Here is a 23,796-nt window from a genome sequence, read left to right as displayed (position 1 = left end):
ATTGTATGCCCAATTACTTGCATATAAGCCTTCAAAATTAGCACTTTTGATTTTTTCAGTTTGGGTTCCATAGACTTCAATGGGGTTCGTTATTCAGTTCCCAACGTTTGCGATGTTCGAAAGTTCTTCTGCGAACTGAACAGGGGGTCATTCGGCCCATCTCCACTGAAAAAGTGTGATACGAGTAATAATTTTATGATCTTTCAGTATCCTAAAACTTTTTGCAATCCAATTCACTTTGCAAGGGAACCTTGAAGCAATTTTACTAACAGAGTAAATCTTTTAGCATTAATTTTAATAGAAAAATAGAAAATTCTGCAATGACAGTGCATCTTAAATAGGAACAAACTTTTAAATCTGTATGATATGAAACAAAATAAATAATAGTTTTTATACGTTAACAAGTGCAGTTGTATTAATTCCTGTTTTATTACACATAATATATTTTGAATTTAAATTTCTTACACTTTAGGCTATAATAGTACAAATTTCTGATTAAATTCTTTAGTCACATTGCTGATTTTTCTTTTTTAAGGTTAGTGCTGGTATATTGATTAAAAAATGTATAGTTAGAGGAAATGCTAGTAAAAAAGGTTTGTTTGAAGGTCCTCTTAATTCACTTTTACAAATTTTAATTTTGAAGTGTGTTCTTCACAGTTTGTTTGCCATTTGATGAGGTAAGGTCTCCATTTTCTGGAAGATGGTGTTTACTGGTACACTGCAAATTTCCATGTGGATATTTACTACAAAGAGTCATAAATACCTGTGTTAGGTCTGTGGATAAATACAATTATTAGAATTACCAATCCTTTTCTAACAAATAATCGTAAATTTTCACTACACCCATTAAGGGAACATTCTTGCGCAAATTTCCTTGCAAAAGTGAACACTCTCTTTTTTCCTTAACTCCCTTAGCGGTATCCCCGAGCGTGACTCGGGGTGGTTTTTCCATGTTAGGATCGGTATCCCCGAGTCACGCTCGGGGTAGATGTGCAGAGCGTGCAGCGGTGCGGCTTACCTTTCGCAGCATCCACAGACAGGGAATTACTTACCTTGTCCCTGGATCCTGCGATGCATCCCCGCTGTGTGAGCGAACGGCGCCAAATTCAAAAAAGTAAACAAACACATTACATACAGTATACTGTAATCTTATAGATTACAGTACTGTATGTAAAAAATACACACCCCCTTGTCCCTAGTGGTCTGCCCAGTGCCCTACATGTTCTTTTATATAATAAAAACTGTTCTTTCTGCCTGCAAACGGTAGATTGTCCATAGCAACCAAAAGTGTCCCTTTATGTCAAAAATGGTTTTAGAGCAGCTAGAAAACAGCGATAATAAATTATAATCACTTGCAGAATTATGCGATAGTGATTTGTGGGGAAATTCGTCATAAAAAAAATAAAAGTAATGACAGCGACAATTCTGTAACTGAGCAAATTTCAGTGATTTTGAGTTGATTACATTATTGAATAATTTTTATTATAATTATATTATTATTTGTTATAATTATTTATAATTCTTTATTATATTATAATTTATAATTTTGTTTTTAAAAAAAATTCATACCCGAGATGCCTACTAGACTCTTGTTTGGTCAGATTTAAATGAATTATTCCTAAGAATTGCAGGCCTACAGTATAAAACGCCAAATTTCCTTGCAAAATAATTGTACCGCTTTTGGTACGTAATTCCAGACAGAATCATACCGCCAGGGAGGTTAAAGCCCAATGTTTGCAATACAAGAAATGCTCAAAAATGTATGTCATAGAATTTGGCATTAAACAAAAATAACTTTACTTTACAGAATACCCACGACAACATTTCTCCAAGTTCTTGGTTAAAAACTTTTAGTCTTCTCTATTTTTTTTTTTACTTTTTTGGATAATAGTAATAATATTTTTTTGTCTTGAATACATGGAAAGAGGGGACACCTACTATAAAAATGTTTTAAGTTGACTGGAGTTTAGCTTTAAGTATGCAGTATAATATCCCATATAACCAAGAATAAAATGCATTTTGCAATGCGTTTATTGTTTTATTTGTTCTGGCAGAAATCTTGAAAACTAGAATGTATGCTGTACTTTTATCTTTAGGTTTTGTTACTTTGAATATAGTGTTTATAATATATTTTTCTGTTCTGAACCCATATTTTACATTGTTTTCCTCGCCTACCTTAAAATCCTTATCTACTTTTTCCAGAGATAATTGAAAGCCACTGTTGCTCATGTGCCATAAAAAACAAATTGAATTCACTTTTAAAATGTAATGTTAATGCAACTTAAAAGCAACTCTTCACTTTCAAACTGAACTTGTGGACTAGTTACCTTTTGGTAATTAGGTTTAAGGGCCCCCCTCTCGATGTATATAGGCTAGGTACCTAAACCAATTTTACAATTGCAAAGCTCATGGTCAGCCCATGATGACGGTCTTACTCAGGGGCTTCCGGGGTGGCTGTCCTGGCACAGTATGTTCCCATTTGGGGTGCTGGGTCAGTCTCCCCAGGATCCTGGATCTGGTATAGTAGTAGTTTGAGCTTGAGGGCTTGATTAAGGTACTGCATTTAGATTACTAGCCTTACGACATTTGTATTGTTCTTTTCTTCTACTGTTACAGAGACTTGTTTATTGCCTCGTGAATATTCTGTATTCCATGTTGTGAAAGAATAAAAAATGTTGAAAGCAAAAAAAAAAAGAAGCAACTCTATACAGGCATACCCCGGTTTTAAGTACACAATTGGGTTTATTTACTAAAGCTGGAAAGCAAAAAATCAGGCTCACTTCTGCATAAAAAACAATGAGCTTCCAGGTTTTATTACCAGTCTTAATTGAACAAGCTGGGGATAGAAGCTCATTGGTTTCTATGCAGAAGTGAGCCTGATTTTGCACTTTCCAGCTTTAGTAAATAAACCCAATTGTGTACTTAAAACCGGGGTATGCCTGTAATGAACAGTTATGTAAAATCTACACATCCCCTCTCCTCTCTTAGGCCCCATACACACGAGAGGATTTATTCGCGGATACGGTCCAGCGGACCGTATCCGCGGATAGATCCTCTCGAGGATTTCAGAAGATTTCTATGCGATGGCGTGTACACACCATCGCATTGAAATCCGCGCCGAAATCCTCTGGCGATGACGTGTCGCGCCGTCGCCGCGATTATGACGCGGCGACGGGCGCGACGCTGTCATATAAGGAATTCCACGCATGCGTCAAATCATTACGGTGAGTCTGTACAGACGAGCGGATCCATCCTTTGGGATGGACTTCAGCAGATGGATTTGTTGAGCATGTCAGCAAATATCCATCTGCTGAAAATCCATCCCAGGGGAGATTTATCCGAGGATAAATATCCGCAGGAGTGTACACACCATAGAATCTATCCGCTGAAACCCATTTGATGGGATTTATCTGCGGATAGATTCTATGGTGTGTACGGGGCCTTAATCTTGTAACCCATATCCACTCTATCTTTTGATTGTCTACAAAGGTAATTTTTTTATCAATTTTACATTTTTGTTAATTCTTCCAGATGGCATACACAGACTTTGCTGTTAATTAAAGTGTGATTAACACCAGAACATTAACCACTTGCCCACTGGGCACTTAAACCCTCTTCCTAACCAGATACATTTTCACCTTTTGGTGCTCTCACATTTTGAATGACAATTACTCAGTCATGCAACATTGTACCCATGTGAATTTTTTTTGTCCTTTTTTCCCCACACAAATAGAGCTTTCTTTTGGTGTTATATATTTTTTTGCGCTATAAATGAAAAAAAACTTACCATGTTTTCCCCGAAAATAAGACACCGTCTTATATTTATTTTTCCTCCAGAAATCACAATATGGCTTATTTTCGGGGGATGTCTTATTTTTTTTACCGGCAAGTATGGTACAACAGTATGGTACAACAATCTACATTTATTCAACTATCCCCTGGTGTTTGTGTGGGGTGAGAGACTGTTGCTGGTCAGTGCTGGGGAGAAGCTTTACTTCTTCCCCTGAGTACAGAGCGTCCTTCTCCTCACTCCACTGAGGAGACTTTTTACTTTCACTTTCACCTGACAGGGGGAGCCGACCTTACCGTATTTATGGGGCTGCCGACACCTCTCCGGTCACTTAGAGATACCGTGGAGCAGATAAGAAGGGCTGCACGACTTATTTACAGCTCCTGAGCTCCGCACCAGTACAGTATGCCTATCACGTCTTGTTTTCCCGCCCGCGCCGCTACGCATACGACACGCCATCACTACGTCTTATTTTCGGGGATTCGACACGCCAACGCTACGTCTTATTTTCGGGGGGATGTCTTATATTTCGATCTTGCGTCGAAATCCCGCTACGGCTTATTTTTGGAGTACGTCTTATTTTTGGGGAAACACGGTACAATTTGGTAAAAAAAAAAATTCTTTGTCTCTGTTCTAAAATTTAGCAAATTAGTAATTTTTCTTCAAAAACTTTGCCTAAAATGTATACTGCTACATATCTTTGGTGAAGATAACCCAAATCAGTGTACATGATTTGGTCTTTGGTCTTTGTGAAAGTAAAGGCCCGTACACACTATACAAAAATCGGATGAAAAAAATTGTATGACGAGCTGTCTGACAATATTTGGATTGTTAGTACGGTGCTTTTCACAGCCAATTTACCTTTTTTGGCAGACTATAACATTTTTGTTGAATGTGAACTCACCGCCAGATTTTCGTTTCATTAGTGCAGTTTTTGTACGAAAAAAATTGTAAGAGCAAGACTATGCATGCTCAGAAACTAAAGAACACATACAAAACTATTCAATACATTGGGGGTTATTTACAAAAGGCAAATCCACTGTGCACTGCAAGTGCACTTGAAAGTGCACTGAAAGTGCTCTTGGAAGTGCAATTGCTGTAAATCTGAGGGTTAGATCTGAAATGAGGGGAAGCTCTGCTGATTTTATAATCCAATCATGTGCAAGCTAAAATGCTGTTTTTTATTTTCTTTGCATGTCCCCCTCGGATCTAAATCAACTGTACTTCCAAGTGCAATGCAAGCCAGTAAATAACCCCCATTATGTCACTTCTGGCATTGTATTCTGTCATATGAAAATTTTCGTATTGTAAGTAACCTCTTCACTTTCGACATCAGACTAGCATGCTACAAAAAATGGACGTTCGGTCGTCCGAAAATCTAAATGTGTGTATGAGGCTTTAGAGAGTCTACAAGCTGGTGCCAATCATTGAAAATTGATCACACCTGATGTACTGACAGTGACAGCCTGTCTCATTTCCTGAGACCCTAACAAGCCAGGAAATTACAAATACCCCCCCAAATTACCCATTTTTAGAAAGTAGACAGTCCAAGGTATTTAGTAAGAGGCATGTTGAGTTTTTTGACATTTTGGCATGGGCACAAGGCTGCATGGTGGGCACTGGGCACAAGGCTGCGTTTGGTGGGCACAGGGCTGCATTTAGTGGGCACAGGGCTGCATTTAGTGGGCACAGGGCACAAGGCTGCATGGTGGGCACTGGGCACAAGGCTGAGTTTGGTGGGCACAAGGCTGCATTTGGTGGGCACTGGGCACAAGGCTGCATGGTGTGCACTGGGCACAAGGCTGCATGGTGTGCACTGGGCACAAGGCTAATGGTTTACATAGCTCATGGCATCAAATGTCAGGTAGAGGGTCCCTTAGCATAATTTTGCTTAGGGCCCCAGGGAGGCCAGGATCGGCACTGGATGGATGAGCCATGGATGGATGGATGGATGAGACATGTATGAGCCATGGATGGAGCATGTATGAATGGAGGAGACATATATGAGCCATAGATGAGACATGTATGAGCCAATGATGAAGCATGGATGGATGGATGAGCCATATCTGGGCACAGATCAGCGCTGTGGGAACTTCAGATCCAGCCCACTGCGCTGATGCACCCGCCCCCCTCTCCTCACACACTGTAATGATCGACGTGAGGAGAGGGGAGTAGCCAAACTGGACAAGTTCTAGTTTGTTTACAAGTGATCACGCTGCCATTGCATTGGTGTGATCATGTGGTAAAGGGCCGCTGTCATTGACCTTTAGCCTGATCCGTGACACGCTGGGTCTGGGATATCCGGGGGTCACAGAGATTCTCACAGGGTGCACACACTACAGGGGCGCGTGGGAGCATGATTCTGGGAGGACATCTTATGACAGACACAGGCTGAAGGATGAGAACAGGCTGTGATTTCTAGGACACCCCCCCCCCCCCCCCCCACTAGATAGCCAACACCATGTTTTTGCACAAAAATAATAAAGATGTGAGTTACATGGATCGTGAGAATCTTGCGAGCTACCTAGTGTCACGGATCTTGCTCCAGAAGAGAACCATCGGGCCCCTTACAGGTGTAATGCAAAAAAAATATGGGAGGGGGGCCGGCCGGCCGGGCCTGTATGGGGCCCTGGGGACTATTTTTTATCTTGAATTAGAATATCACTGTTTTATGCACTACAGCACTTTATGATTTACAATTGTGGTACTATAATTTTATGAATTATCTATTTATTATATCCTACTGTGTGGCACTATATTTATATATTTGATTTATTTTCATGTTTTCAAATAGTATAAATTACAGCAGTGTGTGACATATATCACAGTATAATTTACAGATAAAATGTATTTAATTCAGTCCAATTTGGGAAGATTTTGGGTGCGATAGCGCAGCACATCAGCCCCGGACCATTTTGCTGGTCAATGACCGGGCAACGTTTTGCAATTCGGCACTGCGTCGCTTTAACTGACAATTGCGTGGTCGTGCGACGTGGTTCCCAAACAAAATGTACGTCATTTTTTTCCCACAAATAGAGTTTTCTTTTGGTGGTATTTGATCACCTCCGCGGAATATATATTCTTCTACATATTTTTCGTAAAAAAAAATTGCAATAAGAGTTTATTGATTGGTTTGCGCAAAAGTTTTAGCGTCTACAAAATAGGGGATAGTTTTATGGCATTTTTATTAATAATGTTTTTTACTAGTAATGGCAGTGATCTGCGATTTTTATCGGTACTGCGACCTTATGGCGGACACATCGGACACTTTTTGGGACCACTGGCATTTTTATAGCTAACAGTGCTATAAAAATGCATTGATTACTAAAAAAAATTCACTGGCAGGGAAGGGTTTAACACTAGGGGGCGATCAAGGGGTTAATTATGTTCCCTATAGTGTGTTCTAACGAAAGGGGGGTGGGACTAACTAGGGGAAATGACAGATCGCTGTTCATACATTGTATGAACATACGATCAGTCATTTCTCCCCCTGAAAGAACCGGGAGCTGTGTGCTTACACACACAGCTCCCGGTTCTCGCTCTGTCTCGAGCAATCGCGAGTGCCCAGCGGTGATCGTGCCCGCCGGGCACTCGCATCAGCACCAGGGGCGCACGCCCCTAGTGACCGCAAAGCAAAATCACATTATATTACGTGATTTCGAGCAGCCGAGCCGACCTTGCGCCGTAAAACGGCGGTGGGCGGTCAGCAAGAGGTTAATTCCATTTAATTTAGTTTAAATACATATTTCTATGACAATCCTTAAAGGGGTTGTAAAGGTACAATTGTTTTCCCTAAATAGCTTCCTTTACCTTAGTGCAGTCTTCCTTCACTTACCTCATCCTTCCATTTCGCTTTTAACCACTTGTCTACCAGCCGCCGTCAATTGACGGCGGCATAGTAGCTCAGTTGTTCTGACAGGACGTCATATGATGTCCTTGTCTTTTAAAGCCGCTAGGGGGCGCACGCGCATCCACCCACCGCTTTACTAGGAACACGATTGCCCAGAAACTGAGCAGGGACGTGGAGCTCTGTGTGTAAACACAGAGCTCCACATCCTGTCAGGGAGAGGAGACCGATGCTGTGTCCCTTGTACATAGGGACACAGATCGGTCACCTCCCCCAGTCAGTCCCCTACAGTTAGAACACTCACTAGGCTACACATTTAACCCCTTCCTCGCCCCTAGTGTTAACCCCTTCCCTGCCAGTCACATTTATACAGTAATTAGTGCATATTTTTAGCACTGTTCACTGTAAATGTGAATGGTCCCAAAAATGTCCGCCATAATGTCGCATTTCCAATAAAAAAAAAAAAAATCGCAGATCGCCGCCATTACTAGAAAAAAAAAAGAATAAAAAAAAATCATAATTATGTCCCCTATTTTGTAGGCGCTATAACTTTTGCGCAAACCAGTCACTATACGCTTATAGCGATTTTTTTTTTTACCAAAAATGTGTAGAAGAATACAGATTTTTTATTATTTTTTTTTAAATGGGATATTTATTATAGCAAAAAGTAAAAAATAGTGTTTTTTTCAAAATTGACGCTATTTTTTTGTTTATAGCACAAAAAATAAAAACCGCACAGGCGATCAAATACCACCAAAAGAAAGCTCTATTTGTGGGGAAAAAAGGACGTCAATTTTGTTTGGGAGCCACGTCACACGACCGCGCAATTGTCAGTTAAAGCGACGCAGTGCCGGAAGCTGAAATTTCGCCTGGGCAGGAAGGGGGTATATGTGCACAGTAAGCAAGTGGTTAAATGTCCTTATTTCTTTTAAAATCCTCACTTCCTGTTCTTCTGTCTGTAACTCCACACAGTAATGCGAGGCTTTCTCTCTGGTGTGGAGTGTTGTGCTCGCCTCCTCCCTTTGACTACAGGAGAGTCAGGACACTCTCTATGTTGCAGATAGAGAAAGGAGCTGTGTGTTAGTGGGCATCCTGACTCTCCTGTAGTCCAAGGGAGGGGGCGAGCACCACGCTCCACACCAGGGAGAAAGCCTTGCATTACTGTGTGGAGTTACAGACAGAAGAACAAGAAGTGAGGATTTCTCAGAAGAAATAAGGACATTTAAAAGCAAAATGGAAGGATGAGGTAAGTGAAGGAGGACTGCACTAAGGTAAAAGGAAGCTATTTAGGAAAAAAAAAATTGTACCTTTACAACCCCTTTAACCCTCCTGGGGGTTCGGGGGTTAAATTTCTGTGCTGCGATTGGTAACCCCGAGTCAGACTCAGGCTCGCCTCGCTGAATCCACAGGCATTGTTTACTTACCTTGTCCCTGGATCCAGCGATGCCACCGCGCTGTGTGAGTGAGCGGGTGCTCGCTCGATTCACACAGTGCCTCTGTGTGCCGCCGATCTTCGTTCCCTGTGACGTTATGACGCACGGGGGTGGAGAACAGCGCCAAATTCAAAAAGGTAAACAAACACATTACATACAGTATACTGTAATCTTATAGATTACAGTACTGTATGTAAAAAATACACACCCCCCTTGTCCCTAGTGGTCTGCCCAGTGCCCTGCATGTTCTTTTATATAATAAAAACTGTTCTTTCTCCCTGCAAACTGTAGATTGTCCATAGCAACCAAAAGTGTCCCTTTATGTCAAAAATGGTTTTAGAGCAGCTAGAAAACAGCAATAATAAATTATAATCACTTGCAGAATTGAGCGATAGCGATTTGTGTGGAAATTCGTCATAAAAAAATAAAAGTAATGACAGCGACAATTCTGCAACTGAGCAAATTTCAGTGATTTTGAGTTGATTACATTATTGAATAATTTTTATTATAATTATATTATTATTTGTTATAATTATTTATTATTATTTATTATGTTATAATTTATAATTTTGTTTTTTAAAAAAATTTCATACCCGGGATGCCTACTAGACTCTTGTTTGGTCAGATTTAAGTGAGTTATTCCTAAAAATTACAGACCTACAGTATAAAACGCCAAATTTCCTTGCAAATAATGGTACCGCTTTCAGCACCTAAAATCTGAAATAATCATACCGCCAGGGAGGTTAATCTGTAGTACGACAATGAAAAACATTTTTTTAATATGAATTATGTATTTTTCCTTTGCATTTCAAAGGCTTTTTTTTTTGGAACATATAACAGGCAGCAGAGGACAAGAAACTTCTCCCTCCAATATTTCCCTGCAGATGGGCTAGGAAAGAGCTGGGTCACATGACGGTATACCAATTATGAAAAGGGGTACATATATAACTTTTTTTCTAATTAAAATACATACAGCACCATCAGCCATTTAAGGAGAAGGGATAATGCATAATAAAAATTGTGGCCCAGATTCTCAAAGGGCTTACGACGGCACAACGCCATGTACGCCGTTGTAAGTCCTAATCTGGGCCGTCGTATCTATGCGACTGATTCTTAGAATCAGTTACGCATAGATATCCATTAGATCCGACAGGCGTAAGGCTCTTACGCTGTTGGATCTTAAATGCAATTTTTTTTTGTCCGCTAGGTGACGCCACCGTAGTTTTCCCCGTCGAGTATGCAAATTAGCTAGATACGCGAATTCCCGAACGTACGCGCGGCCGACGCAGTGAATTTACGACGTTTATGTTAGGTTTTTCCGGCGTAAAGTTGCCCCTGCTATATGAGGGGCAACCAATGTTAAGTATGGCCGTCGTTCCCGCGCCAAAATTTATAAATTTACGTTGTTTGCGTAAGTCATCCGTGAATGGGGCTGGACGCCATTTACGTTCACGTCGAAACCAATGACGTCCTTGCGACGTCATTTGGAGCAATGCACTCTGGAATATTTTTCGGACGGCGCATGCGCAGTACGTTCGGGGCGGGAACGCACTTAATTTAAATACTACACACCCCCTTCCCGCCTAATTTGAATTAGGCGGGCTTGCGCCGGGTGATTTACGCTACGCCACCGCAACTTTACACGCAAGTGCTTTGTGAATAAAGCACTTGCCTGTAAAACTTGCGGCGGCGTAACGTAAATGAGATACGTTACGCCCGCCGACATTTACGCCGATCTACGAGAATCTGCCCCTGTGTGTTTAGTATCACTTCAATAAAGCTTTGTATATTCTTTCCCTCTCTAAAACCAAAAATAGTGGGCCAAATCCTCAAAACAGATACAACGGAGTAACTGCTGTTACTCCGTCGTATCCCTGGTGCTAACTATGGAACTGATCCACAGAATCAGTTTTCCATAGTTAGGGAGAAGATCCGGCATGTGTAATTGAATTACACTGCCGGATCTTAGGATGCAGTACCGCATCCGCCGCTGGGGGGCATTTTGTGTCGAAATGCCGCCTCGGGTATGCAAATTAGCACTTACGGAGATCCACGAAGCTTTTCTGCTTCGTTTTTTCTCCGTAAGTATTAAGTTGCATACGCAAAATTAGGGCTGCTTTTACATGGTGTAAAGTTAGTACACCATGTAAAAGCAGACCCTTCTGTCTAGCGACGCGTTTTTTTTTTTCGAATTTGAATTTTTTTTTTCGCGCCGTATCTTTTTTTTTTTTTGACGCAACTTTATTGACCCGTCGCAATCCACAAAGCCCGGCGTAACGTAATTTTGCGCTATGCACGTCGGGAAAATGACGTCACGAGCATGCGCAGTACGGCCGGCGCGGGAGCGCGCCTCATTTAAATGGGAATCGCCCCCATGAAATGAGGAACGCCTTGCGCCGGTGTAATTTAAGTTACACGGCCAGAAATTTCTAGGTAAGTGCTTTGTGGATCGGGCACTTAGGTATAAATTTTAAGGCAGTGTAACTTAAATTAGAATTTTGCCGTTACGCCGGGTCTTTGTGGATTTGGCCCAGTAATTTTAGTAAAAAAAAGTTAATAGATGTTTGCCTAATATATAAAGATGGCATGGTACAAAAGTTTTGGTGGTGCATTAGACTGACCAAAGTATGGTAAACATCACTTTATATGATTTCTCACCTTCCATGCTCTGGTCTGTTTTGAATTAATAATTCAGTAACGAGAGGTTTTCCCATAGCGTTGCAGTTCTGGTATCAGTGGCCTGGTTTCAGAAGAAAAGAATTTATGAGAAATGAAAGCAAATACCAGTTATAGTTCCATGAACACATATTCAAAACAACTTTGCTTACAGAAGCTGGTCAATGATTAAGTTATTTTTAAAATTTTGACAACTTTTAAAGTCCTAAAATAAAAACATTATGCACGTGCCTACCAAAGATCTATAAATTCACCCAATTGTACTTGTTATCCTATTAAAATTACATTTTTTATTCTTGGATATTATCAAAACATGAAACAATTGACTACATACTTGAATGAGTTGGTGCGATAACAACGTCTACGTGAGAAGTACACCAGAATTACAATTAAGATAAGCAGGACAACCAGACCAACAGTGACTCCAGCGATGACTCCAGCTTTACTAACAACTGTATTGCATAGATCCCCCGTGTACCAGTACTCGTCTGATATCTCACAGCTGAAAGGGAAAAAAGGTTGAAGGGCATTAGAAGAATGACCATAGACAGGTCCTTTGCACCACAGGTCCTTGTAGGCACACAAACCTCGGTGTCCAAGGTTTCAGGTCACATCCTTCAAAAAGAACATTACCATTTTGTATTGGACCTAACCTGACTTAAAATATTGTAACAATATATAAATATATTTACGCAAGAACATTGGGCCAGATTCTCGTAGAACTCCGGCGGCGTAACGTATCGTGTTTACGTTACACCGCCGCAAGTTTTCAGCGTAAGTGCCTGATTCACAAAGCACTTACCTGTAAACTTGCGGCGGTGTATCGTAAAGACGTCTGGGGCAAGCCTGCCTAATTCAAATGGGGCGTGTACCATTTAAATTAGGCGCGCTCCCGCGCCGAACGTTCTGCGCATGCTCCGTTCGTAATTTTCCCGACGTGCTTTGCGCGAAATTACGGCGCCCCGACGTGTTTGTGAATGGCGATGTGCGTAACGTACTTACGCCGTACTTACGCCGAAAAAAAAAATGTTAAATTCGAAGCGGGAACGACGGCCATACTTTAACATGGCTGGTGTAAAGTTAAGCAATGAAAAACATTGCTTAACTTTGCGACGGGAAAAAACGACGTTACGCACGCGAGTAGGTTCGTGGATCGCCGTAAATGCTAATTTGCATACCTGACGCTGGAAAACGACACAAACTCCACCCAGCGGCGGCCAAAGTATTGCAGCCTAAGATCCGAAGGCGTATGAAGCCGTAAGCCTGTCGGATCTTAGACAAAAGCCGTCGTATCTTGTTTGTGAATCACAAACTAAGATACGACGCAGCAAATTTGAAAATACGCCGGAGTATCAGTAGATACTCCGGCGTATTTGTTCTGTGAATCTGGCCCATTGTACCTCTACTGATGATTGAAAAACCTGTGTGGCCTATAATTAAAAAGGGAATAGAACTCCCATTTAAACACTTTGGGGGTCATTTACTAAAGGCAAATCCACTTTGCACTACAAGTGCAAACTACGGGGTAGATTCACAGAGAAGATACAACGGCGTATCTCCAGATATGCCGTCATATCTCTGAGTGCACCTGATTCATAGAATCAGTTACGCATAGATTTCCCTAAGATCCAACCGACGTAAGTGTCTTACACCGTCGTATCTTACGCTGGCCGCTAGGTGGCGCTTCCGCATATTTACGCAAGGAATATGCAAATGAGCTAGATACGCCGTTTCAGAAACGTACGTCCGGCCGGCGCATTTTTTTACGTCGTTTACGTTAGGCTTTTTTCGGAGTATAGTTACCCCTGCTATACGAGGCGTATCCTATGTTAAGTATGGCCGTCGTTCCTGCGTCGAGTTTTAAAAATTTTACGTTGTTTGAGTAAGTCGTTCGCGAATAGGGCTGGGCATAATTTACGTTCACGCCGAAAGCAATGACGATTTGCGGCGGAATTTCGAGCATGCGCACTGGGATTTTTTCACGTTCATAAAAAACGTCAAATACGCGGGGTCACAGTTAATATACATAAAACACGCCCACATCATCCACATTTGAATTAGGAGGGCTTACGCCGACACAGATACGTTACGCCACCGTAACTAAGGGCGCAAGTTGTTTCTGAATACAGAACTTGCGCCCACAATTAACACAGCGTAACGTATCTGAGATACGCCGGGCGGATAGATACACCATTGTATCTGAATCCAGCCCTACAAGTGCAAAGTAAACTTGAAATTGCACTGAAAGTGCACTTGGAAGTGCAGTCGCTGTAGATCCGAGAGGGACATGCAAGGAAAATAAAAAACAGCATTTTAGCTTGCACATGATAAAATCAGCAGAGCTTCCCCTCATTTCAGAGCTACCCCTCAGATTTACAGTGACACATGTCTGTTGACATCTGCCCCCCGTGGAGGACAATGGGTGGCCCAATGGAATCCACCCGAAAACCAGACAGGCTGACCTTCTCGGCCCGCTGGTGTGAAAGGGGCCTTAGACATAGATCTTTCAAAATATCCACACCCATAATAAATAGGTCCGGCCATACACGGATCAAATTTGCTCAATTCCCCCAACAACACAGACAGCGTTGATGTGGGAATTCCTCCTGCTGAGCCATTGTCTTCTACCAGGGAAGCCTTGATTATTGCTAGCATCTACAGTATAGTAGCTGCAAGTGATAATAGCAGGTAAAACCCGGCATGCTAGTTGTACCCAAGTAAATTCAGCCTGTCTGCACAAATCTCGGCTGATTCCTGCTGAATCGGACGAGATTCGAACGTGCATGAACTGCCTTATGTTGCGTACACACGATCGGTCAAACCGATGAGAACGGTCTGATGGACCATTTTCATCGGACCAAACCGATCGTGTGTGGGCCCCATCAGTTATTTATCCATAGGTTAAAAAAAAAAAGATACCTAACCGATCGTTTGTAGGCACGTCCATCGGTTAAAAATCCAGGCATGCTCAGAGTCAAGTCGACACAATGTAGATACACAGTACCCAATCTCAGCTCTAAAAAAGGGGGTTAGGTCCCTCGAAATGCATCAGATGGCATTGTCATCCTGTCTCCAGTTGGAGGTGGAGAGTGGACTCTGAGATATGGTGCTGTATGCATCTACATGCTTTAAGCTCACTTGACTTTTGAGTATATCATTTGTCTTCTTAATCCTTTCAATAAAGTGTCAAAGATAATGTGTTAGGTGTTTGCGCAATCTCTGTGTGTATTGTACATTGTTATCAGGGAGTATGTGTTATGGCAATTAGGAAGAGGGTGCTCCTAAGGCCTCGTACACACGACCAGACATGTCCGATGAAAACGGTCCACGGACTGTTTTCATCGGACATGTCTGCTGGGAGCATTTGGTTTGATGTGTGTATGCTTCCACGCATGCGTGCGTCGAATCACTTCGACGCATGCGTGGGATTTCGGGCCAGCGGACATGTCCGATGAGTTGTACTAACCATCGGACATGTCCGACGGACAGCTTTCCAGCGAACATGTTTTTTTAGCATGCTAAAAAAAATTGTCTGCTGGAAACCTGTCCGCTAGGCCGGAAAATTGTCCGGTAGGCCCTACACACGACCGAACATGTTCGCGGAAACTGGTCTGCGGACCAGTTTCAGCAGACATGTTTGGTCGTGTGTACGAGGCCTTACACACTTCTTGCCCTAGGGGGTTGCATTTCCATAGATACAGTAAAGTGGGTGACCCTAGGAGAAGAAGTTTGTAATTGGCAGGATCTTGTCCTAAGGCATTGCATCTTCTAGATACAGTAAGGTGGGTGACATTTGTAACCATAGGAGAATAAGTGTGCTACTGGCAGGATCACCAAGTGAAAATAAAGAAAAAGAAAAGACTGAGAAAAGAAAGAAAATGAATGCAGTTTCCACATCTTAGGACTGGTAAGCTGCAATATATTACAATATTTATCATTGATGCTTACTAGCAATGGGGTCCCTTATTTGAAACAGAACACTGTCCATGGATGCAGTTCATGTTGTTAGGGTTTAATTTGCTGCAGTTGGTAACACATAAAAGTTCAGTAGTTCCATTTATACCATAATAATAGTTTTTTAATTCATCGGTAATGTTAAGAACTTTTGAACACATTGCTGGAGAAATAAAGAAAAAAACAATTGCATTAAAGTCCAAGAAAGTAAAAGCTGGACAAGATTATAATAATTTTTTTATATCACCATCATAAAACTTTAAGAAAAATGGAGAGTGAACATATGCAAATTGTTCAGATTACTCAGCACCTTCATCCCTTTGTAAAAAAAAATGTCAGGAAACCCCAAAATGGAGGAAAGTGTGGGACTTTAGGAGTGCTTGTTGTTGGTTTTTATAAACAAGTAAAAAAAAAGAATTAATTATAAAAAATATATTTAATTACTATTTTCACAAAATAAAAAGGAAAAAAAAGGTACAATAAAATACATTTCTTCCAAATAAAGAGTCACAGGCTTGCTGTTCTACATGTTTTGCCTTTTCAGGCTTCCTCAGGAACACATGTGGACTCTATTATCTAATAGGTAAGTATAAACAGATTATGAATACAAAGTTACCAACAAACAGATTTTTGTAAATATATACTGTTCAGTAACGATTCTTGTATATTGCACATTTTATGGTAGTACCTGAGAAAACATAGAAACCCATAAGAATGTTCCTCCTGAGTCTTCTTTTGAGATACTAAAGGAGAAAGCACGGAAAAAAGGGACATCTGGGCACCTCCTCAGACACATATCATATCCATGGCAATGACATACAAATCAAATGGGCTTGTCAGACCGGGGAATGTGAATGTGCTTTATGGGCAGTCCCATAAATATTTTCTCAGGTACTGCCTTAAAATGTGCAATATACAAGAATTGTTGCTGAACAGTATATATTTAGAAAAATCTGTTTGTTGATAACTTTGTATTCGTAATCTGTTTATACTTACCTATTAGATAAGAGAGTCCACATGTGTTCCTGAAGAAGTCTGAATAGGCGAAACATGTAGAACAGCAAGCCTGCGACTCTTTATTTGGAAGAAAATTATTTTATTGTACCTCTTTTTTCCTTTTTCATTATATTGTGAAAATAGTAATAACATATATATTTTTATAATTAATATATTTTTTTTACATGTTTATAAAAACCTACAAGCACTCCTAAAGTCCCACACATTTCCCTATTTTGGGGTTTTCTGCTATCATAAAACTTTGCTGCTTGACATAAGCAATTGACATTCAGAGGGTTAGACCACCTGGCAGGTTCTATGAATAAGGGATCCCTACATACCAGCTTTGGTGGTTTCCATCCTGTCTGATGAGATTTTTCATTATGTTATATTATGCAGAATGTAATTAGAGGAGTAGGAACCCTAAGGTCATCAAGAACACCCAAAACCCCCAAGTTGATGGGAACAGAGTTGAATATTTAACAGGAAGATCTCCCTGTTGGAGTATAATAGACCTTTAGGTCTACAAGGCTCCTCATACTACTAAATATACATTTAAGGTGGACTGACTGTGGGGGTGACTCAGTCTACAAAGCTCCTCATACTAGCAAATATTACTTTAGGGTTGACTGACCCTTCCAGGGGCAGACTCAGACTACAAGGCTCATCATACTACTAAATATTACTTTAGGGGTGCACTTAGACCCCATACACACTATTAGATTCTGAGGAATTTTGTCTTCAGATTTACCAAAACCATGTAGTGTAAGGCTCTGCCTGATTGCATACAAATTGAAACTCTAAGGCCCCGTACACACGACCGGATCTATCCGCGGATCAGTTCCAGCGGACAAATCCGGTCATCTGTACGGCCTAGCGGAGATTTCTCGGGCCGATCGATTTCAAGCGGATATAAATTTCTTAGCATGCTAAGAAATCTATCCGCTCGAATCGGCTCCAGCGGATTGATCCGGTGGTCTGTACAGACTCACCGGATCAATCCGTCCGCTCCCCTCCCTCGCATGCGTCGTAATGATTCGACGCATGCGTGGAAGTACTTACCTTCCAGCGTCGCGCACGTCGCCGCGTCATCATCGCGGCGACGGCGCGACACGTCACCGCGAATGAATTTCGCACGGATTTTGATCCGATGGTGAGTACAAGCCATCGGATCCAAATCCGGAGGAAGAATCTCCGCTGGAAACGGTCCGGCGGACCGTTTCCAGCGGAGATCCCCTCGTGTGTACGGGGCCTTAAGGTCTGACCTCATATTATATGGTTTTGGTAAATCTGAATACAAAAATATGCAGAAAATCGAATAGTGTGTATGAGGCCTACACGATACGAAAATTGGATGGAAAAATGTGTACGACAACCTGTCTGCCGATTTTCAGATCGTTAGTACGGTGCTTTCAACAGCCAATTTCGCTTTTTCGTCAAAGAGACAAAAGCTGGATGTGCAGACCATAAAATGTTTGTTGGATATGAACTCAATGTCCAATTTTCGTTTCATTAGTATGGTTTGCGTACCAAAAAAAAAAATTGTAAGAGCAATACTACGCATGTTTAGAAACAAAAGAATACATACAAAACTATTCAACACATGACATCACTTCTGATGTTGTATTCTGTCGTACGAAAATTTTTTGTATTGTGAGCAACCTCTTCACTTTCGACATGAGAGTAGCATGCCACAAAAAACAGACGTTTGGTCATCTGAAAATCGAAGCTTGAGTCTACAAGGCTCCTTATACTACTAAATATTATTTTAGGGAGAACTGACTTTCAAGGGGTGACTCAGTCTACAAGGCTACTTGTACCACAAAAAATTACTTTAGAGTAGACTGACTCTTTAAAGTATATTACTTTGATATCTTTACAGGTTTCACCAGTGTGTTTATTACTATGCAAATAAGAGAGAGAAAATACCTGTTAGATCCAAGTCTGTTGTTAAATCTGTTAAATCGAAGCAGATTGCATCTGTAAAATAAAATGGTTGCAGTGTTACAGTATATAAAACTGGTTTATATTACGGTAATATTTTCAAAAACAAATAACTAATGGCAGCCACCATATTTCTTATCACAGGTCTCCCTTATTATCATTTTAAGTAACTATGGGTCTTCTGCATCATGTGTATCATTTGTATCTAAAGAGAAACTACATTTTTGCAAAAGACATAAGAAATATATATATATATATATATATATATATATATATATATATATATATATATATATATATATGTATGTATGTATGTATGTGTGTGTATATATATATATATATATATATATATATATATATATATATATATATATGTATATATAATTATATATATATATATGTGTATATATATATATATATATATATATATATATATATATATACACATACATACATATATACTGTATACAATTGTTATACAAGTCACGTTATAATTTAATGTTATTAACTGCTTGCCGACCAGCCGTCGCAGTTATACGGCGGCAGGTCAGCTCTGCTGAGCGAGAGCACGTAGCTATACGTCATCTCGCCGAGCAGCCAATAGGGGCGCGCGTGCCGCCGGAGGCGCGCACGTGTGCCCCCCGCTCGCTCCTGACTCCCGCGGGCGTACCTGGCGGGTACAGAGCGAGGACTGGAAGCTGTGTGTGTAAACACACAGCTCCCGGTCATGTCAGGGGAGAAATGCCTGACCGTCTGTTCATACAATGTATGAACAGCGATCAGTCATTTCCCCTAGTGAGTCCACCCCCCCTTCAGTTAGAACACACCCAGGGAACATACTTAACCCCTTCCCCGCCCCCTAGTGTTAACCCCTTCCCTGCCAGTGGCATTTTCATAGTAATCAATGCATTTTTATAGCACTGATCGCTATAAAAATGCCAATGGTCCCAAAAATGTGTCAAAAGTGTCCGAAGTGTCCGCCATAATGTCGAAGTAGCGAAAAAATCGCTGATCGCCGCCATTACTAGTAAAAAAGAAATATTAATAAAAATGCCATAAAAATACCCCCTATTTTGTAAACGCTAGAACTTTTGCGCAAACCAATCAATAAACGCTTATTGCGATTTTTTTTACGAAAAATATGTAGAAGAATACGTATCGGCCAAAACTGAGGAAAAAAAATGTTTTTTTATATATTTTTGGGGGATATTTATTATGGTAAAAAGTAAAAAATATTATTTTTTTTCAAAATTGTCACTCTATTTTTTTTAGAGCGCAAAAACTAAAAACCGCAGAGGTGATCAAATACCACCAAAAGAAAGCTCTATTTGTGGGGAAAAAAGGACGCCAATTTTGTTTGGGAGCCACGTCGCACGACCGCGCAATTGTCAGTTAAAGCGACGCAGTGCCGAATCGCAAAAAGTGCTCTGGTCTATGACCAGCAATATGGTCCGGGGCTTAAGTGGTTAAAGATAATCTTTCCTTTTTCAATCTGCAGCACTGTCATTTTCTGCAAAATTCAATACAAAATGGCAACCTGAAGGTTTTCTGTACATCGTTGATCTATAGAACGCCCCCAAAATATAATTTTCTGCTTATGTTATTGGCTCACTAATTTTACAAGATGTCTACACTAAGATATCAGTCAAATCTTAAGCCCTGTACACACGATCGGATATCTAATGGAATCTAATCCGATGGATGGAAGCTGACTTTCATAAGTCTTGCCTACACACCATCGGTCAAAAATCTGACCGTGTCCAAACGCGGTGACGAGAAAAATTAAGTTTAATGCTTCCGAGCATGCATGGACTTGATTCTGAGCATGCGTGGATTTTTGACCGATGGACTTCCACACAGATGATCATTTTTTTCTATCGGTTTTTTATTCATAGGAAAATTTTAAAACATGTTCTATTTTTTTTCACCTATGGGAAACAAACCGATGGGGCCCAAACACGATCAGTTTGGTCCATCGGTCTGTTTTTTCATCAGACAAACTGATTGTGTGTACAGGGCTTTAGGCATCATCTGCAACAGAAATATAACCACTTCAGTACTGGGCACTTTCAACCCCCTTCCTGCCCAGGTAATTTCAGCTTTCAGCGCTGTCACACTTTGAATGACAATTGTGCAGTCATACAACACTGTACTCATATATTTAAAAAAAAAAAACATTTTTTAGACAGATAGAGCTATTTTTGGTGATATTTAATCACCACTGGGTTTTCCATTTTTTGATAAATAAACAAAAAAAGACTTTTTTAAGATTTAGTAAACATAATTTGAGCATACTTACTGTTATCTGTTGACGGATTATTTGTGCAATTAGTTTGATTTAGTTGAGCCATCAGATTCTCTTCAAAGGTTCGTTGATCCTGTTTGATGTTTCGGAAAGTAGATGGAAAGAGAATCTCATGCTCTACATTAATACTTCCTTGGCTGCAAGAAAAAAAAATGTAAACTGCAAATATGTACCAAAACACAGCAACCAACAGCAGCTATAAACAAGTAAATTCAGGAGATGAACTGGCTAATATTGTACGGGAATTACAGACAGTATAGTAAAGTTATATAAGCATATGTAAAAATAGTTTTACTTTCTAAAGCATTTTTAGCTTTGTTCAGCTGATCTTTTGATTATGGCACCATTATAGAGGGCACAGCCAAGTCCCTATTCTCCTCTGCAACAGAAGTGTAGCTTGGTAAAGAACACTGAAGGAGACAAATGAAAGGACAATGAAGGAGCAGCAGATTAGTGATAGGTCACCACCACTCAGTAGAGCCTGATTTACTCCTAGACATATGTAATTCAATGCATTCAGATTTATTTTTCAGACGAAAATCAATTTTTCGGGGATTCAGATTTCCAAATTTCCAAATGTACATAGTAACTAGGGATGAGCTTCGAGTTCGACTCGAACATTGCCTGTTCGCCAAACTATTTTGGGTGTTCGCAGCAAATTCGAAAAGCCGCGGCACACCCTTTAAAAGTCTATGGGAGAAATCTAAAGTGTTAATTTTAAAGGATTATATGCAAGTTATTGTCATAAAAAGTGTTTGGGGACCTGGGTCCTGCTCCAGGGGACATGTATCAATGCAAATGTTTTAAAAAAAAAATGAGTTTTTTTCGGGAGCAGTGATTTTAATAATGCTTAAAGTGAAACAATAAAAGTGAAAATATTCCTTTAAATTTCGAACCTAGGGGGTGTATAGTATGCATGTAAAGCAGTGCTTGTTTCCCGTGCTTAGAACTGTCCCTGCACAAAGTGTCATTTCTGAAGGATAAAAAGTCGCAGCTATAATGAATTGTCGGCTCCCGGCAATACAGAGAAAAGTCATTGATAAAAAAAAATGCGTGGGGGTCCCCCCAAATTCAATTACCAGGCTCTTCAGGTCTGGTATGGATATTAAGGGGAACTCCACCCCAAATAAAAAAAAATGGCGTGGAGTTCCCCCCAAAAATCCATACCAGACCCTTTATCCGAGCACGCAACCTGGCAGGCCGCAGGAAAAGAGGGGGGGGACGATAGAGCGCCCCTCCTGAATTGTACCAGGCCACATGCCCTCAACATGGGGAGGATGCTTTGGGGGTCTGTGACCCCTAAAAGCACCATGTCCCCATATTGATGGGGACAAGGGCCTCATCCCCACAACCCTTGCCCGGTGGTTGTGGGGGTCTGCAGCCGGGGGGGCTTATCAGAATCTGGAAGACCCCTTTAACAAAGGGGACCCCCAGATCCTGCCCCCCATGTGAATTTATAATGGGGTACATTGTACCCCTACCATTTCACAAAGAAAGTGTAACAAATTGTAAAAAAAAAAAAAACAGACACTGTTGGAAAAGTCCTTTATTTAAAAAAAAATAAAAATTCCAGCGGTGGTAAGCAACTCTCGGTCTCCACTCCAACGCTGTTGGTATCCTGCGATGGGTGATCTCCTCTGTGGGGTCCAGCAATGAGAAGATCTCCTCTTCATCCAGGTCCAGGATCCAGCGATGTGATGTCCGCAGCCCAGCGCATCACCTGTCTCCACCGGAGAGACTCCGGAAATGATGCGGCGGGAGCCAGTGACAGCTCTTATGTAGGTGAGGGCGGGGTCACCCGTCACGTGACCCCCGTCCCTCTCTGACGCAAGGGAAAACCCAGGCTTTCCCAGTGATTTGCAGGTGACACTTTGTGCAGGGACAGTTCTAAGCACGGTAAAACAAGTGCTACTTCACAGGCATACAATACACACCCCCTAGGTACGAAATTTAAAGGAATATTTCACTTTTATTGTTTCACTTTAAGCATTATTAAAATCACTACTCCCGAAAAAACGGCCGTTTAAAAAAAAAAATTGCATTGATACATGTCCCCTGGGGCAGGACCCGGGTCCCCAAACACTTTTTAGGACAATAACTTGCATGTTAGCCTTTAAAATTAGCACTTTAGATTTCAAACGTTCGAGTCCCATAGACTTTAATGGGGTTCTAAATTTCACACAAACTTTGGTCTGTTCGCAGGTTGGTGCGAACCGAACGGGGGGGTGTTCGGCTCATGCCTAATGGTAACGAATCTGAATGTATGCATTCAGATGCATTGATGGATGGTTGTTAAGGTGCAGGTGGCCACTACGTCCTTAACAACCAGGATGTATCAGCTGTCATTGGGATTCCCCTCTGTCAGCAGAAATTAAACAAAACTAGTGTTGGCTAACATTTTTTTCTTAAAAACGCCATTGGGTCTCCTCCAAGATCTATACCAGACCCCTAGGTCTGGTATGGATAACCACTTAAAGACCAGGCCTTTTTCTGTCATTTGTTGTTTACAAGTAAAAATCTGTATTTTTTTTCTAGAAAATTCCTTAAAACTCCAAACATTGAACTTTCCAAATGCTAGGAGTCATCTCTTCTGCAGGTTGTATATTGTGGTACTGTTTTACACCTGCTTATTACTTACCTAATTTTTAATATAAAGATTTCCACAGCCTTTGGCCAAACATTTTTGTAGAAGTCTTTCATCTGTAAGGCAAAGAGATAATGTTAAAGACTCATAAACCACCCCATTCAGGTGCGCGTGGGTGCTGCCACTAACGGCATGATCGCCATTAAAAACTGCATGTTCAGTGCACCCGCGCGCCGTTGTTAGACAACGGTGCATGTCTTTTGCAAA

The 23,796-nt window shown here is 41.0% G+C and overlaps 1 protein-coding gene across 1 annotated transcript in view; it reads right to left on the bottom strand.

Annotated features, from left to right (window-relative positions):
• Window positions 1-278: 278 nt before the first annotated feature.
• The window catches only part of LOC120930567 (mucin-2-like), a 38,276-nt gene continuing 14,758 nt past the window's right edge, over window positions 279-23,796 (bottom strand). Inside the window, exons 4-10 of the mRNA XM_040341742.1 lie at window positions 23,584-23,645; window positions 20,940-21,082; window positions 18,626-18,676; window positions 15,695-15,863; window positions 12,081-12,248; window positions 11,729-11,810; window positions 279-774 (exon numbers count right to left, since the gene is read on the bottom strand). Of these exons, the coding sequence (XP_040197676.1) occupies window positions 11,762-11,810; window positions 12,081-12,248; window positions 15,695-15,863; window positions 18,626-18,676; window positions 20,940-21,082; window positions 23,584-23,645 (642 nt within the window). The 3' untranslated portion in view covers window positions 279-774; window positions 11,729-11,761. The remainder of the gene's footprint in view (window positions 775-11,728; window positions 11,811-12,080; window positions 12,249-15,694; window positions 15,864-18,625; window positions 18,677-20,939; window positions 21,083-23,583; window positions 23,646-23,796) is intronic.

This window comes from Rana temporaria, chromosome 3, assembly GCF_905171775.1.
Source record: "Rana temporaria chromosome 3, aRanTem1.1, whole genome shotgun sequence".
NCBI classification, from domain to species: Eukaryota; Metazoa; Chordata; class Amphibia; order Anura; family Ranidae; genus Rana; species Rana temporaria.
Note: the sequence above shows the minus strand (reverse complement) of the source record. Positions and strands in the feature narration are given on the sequence as shown.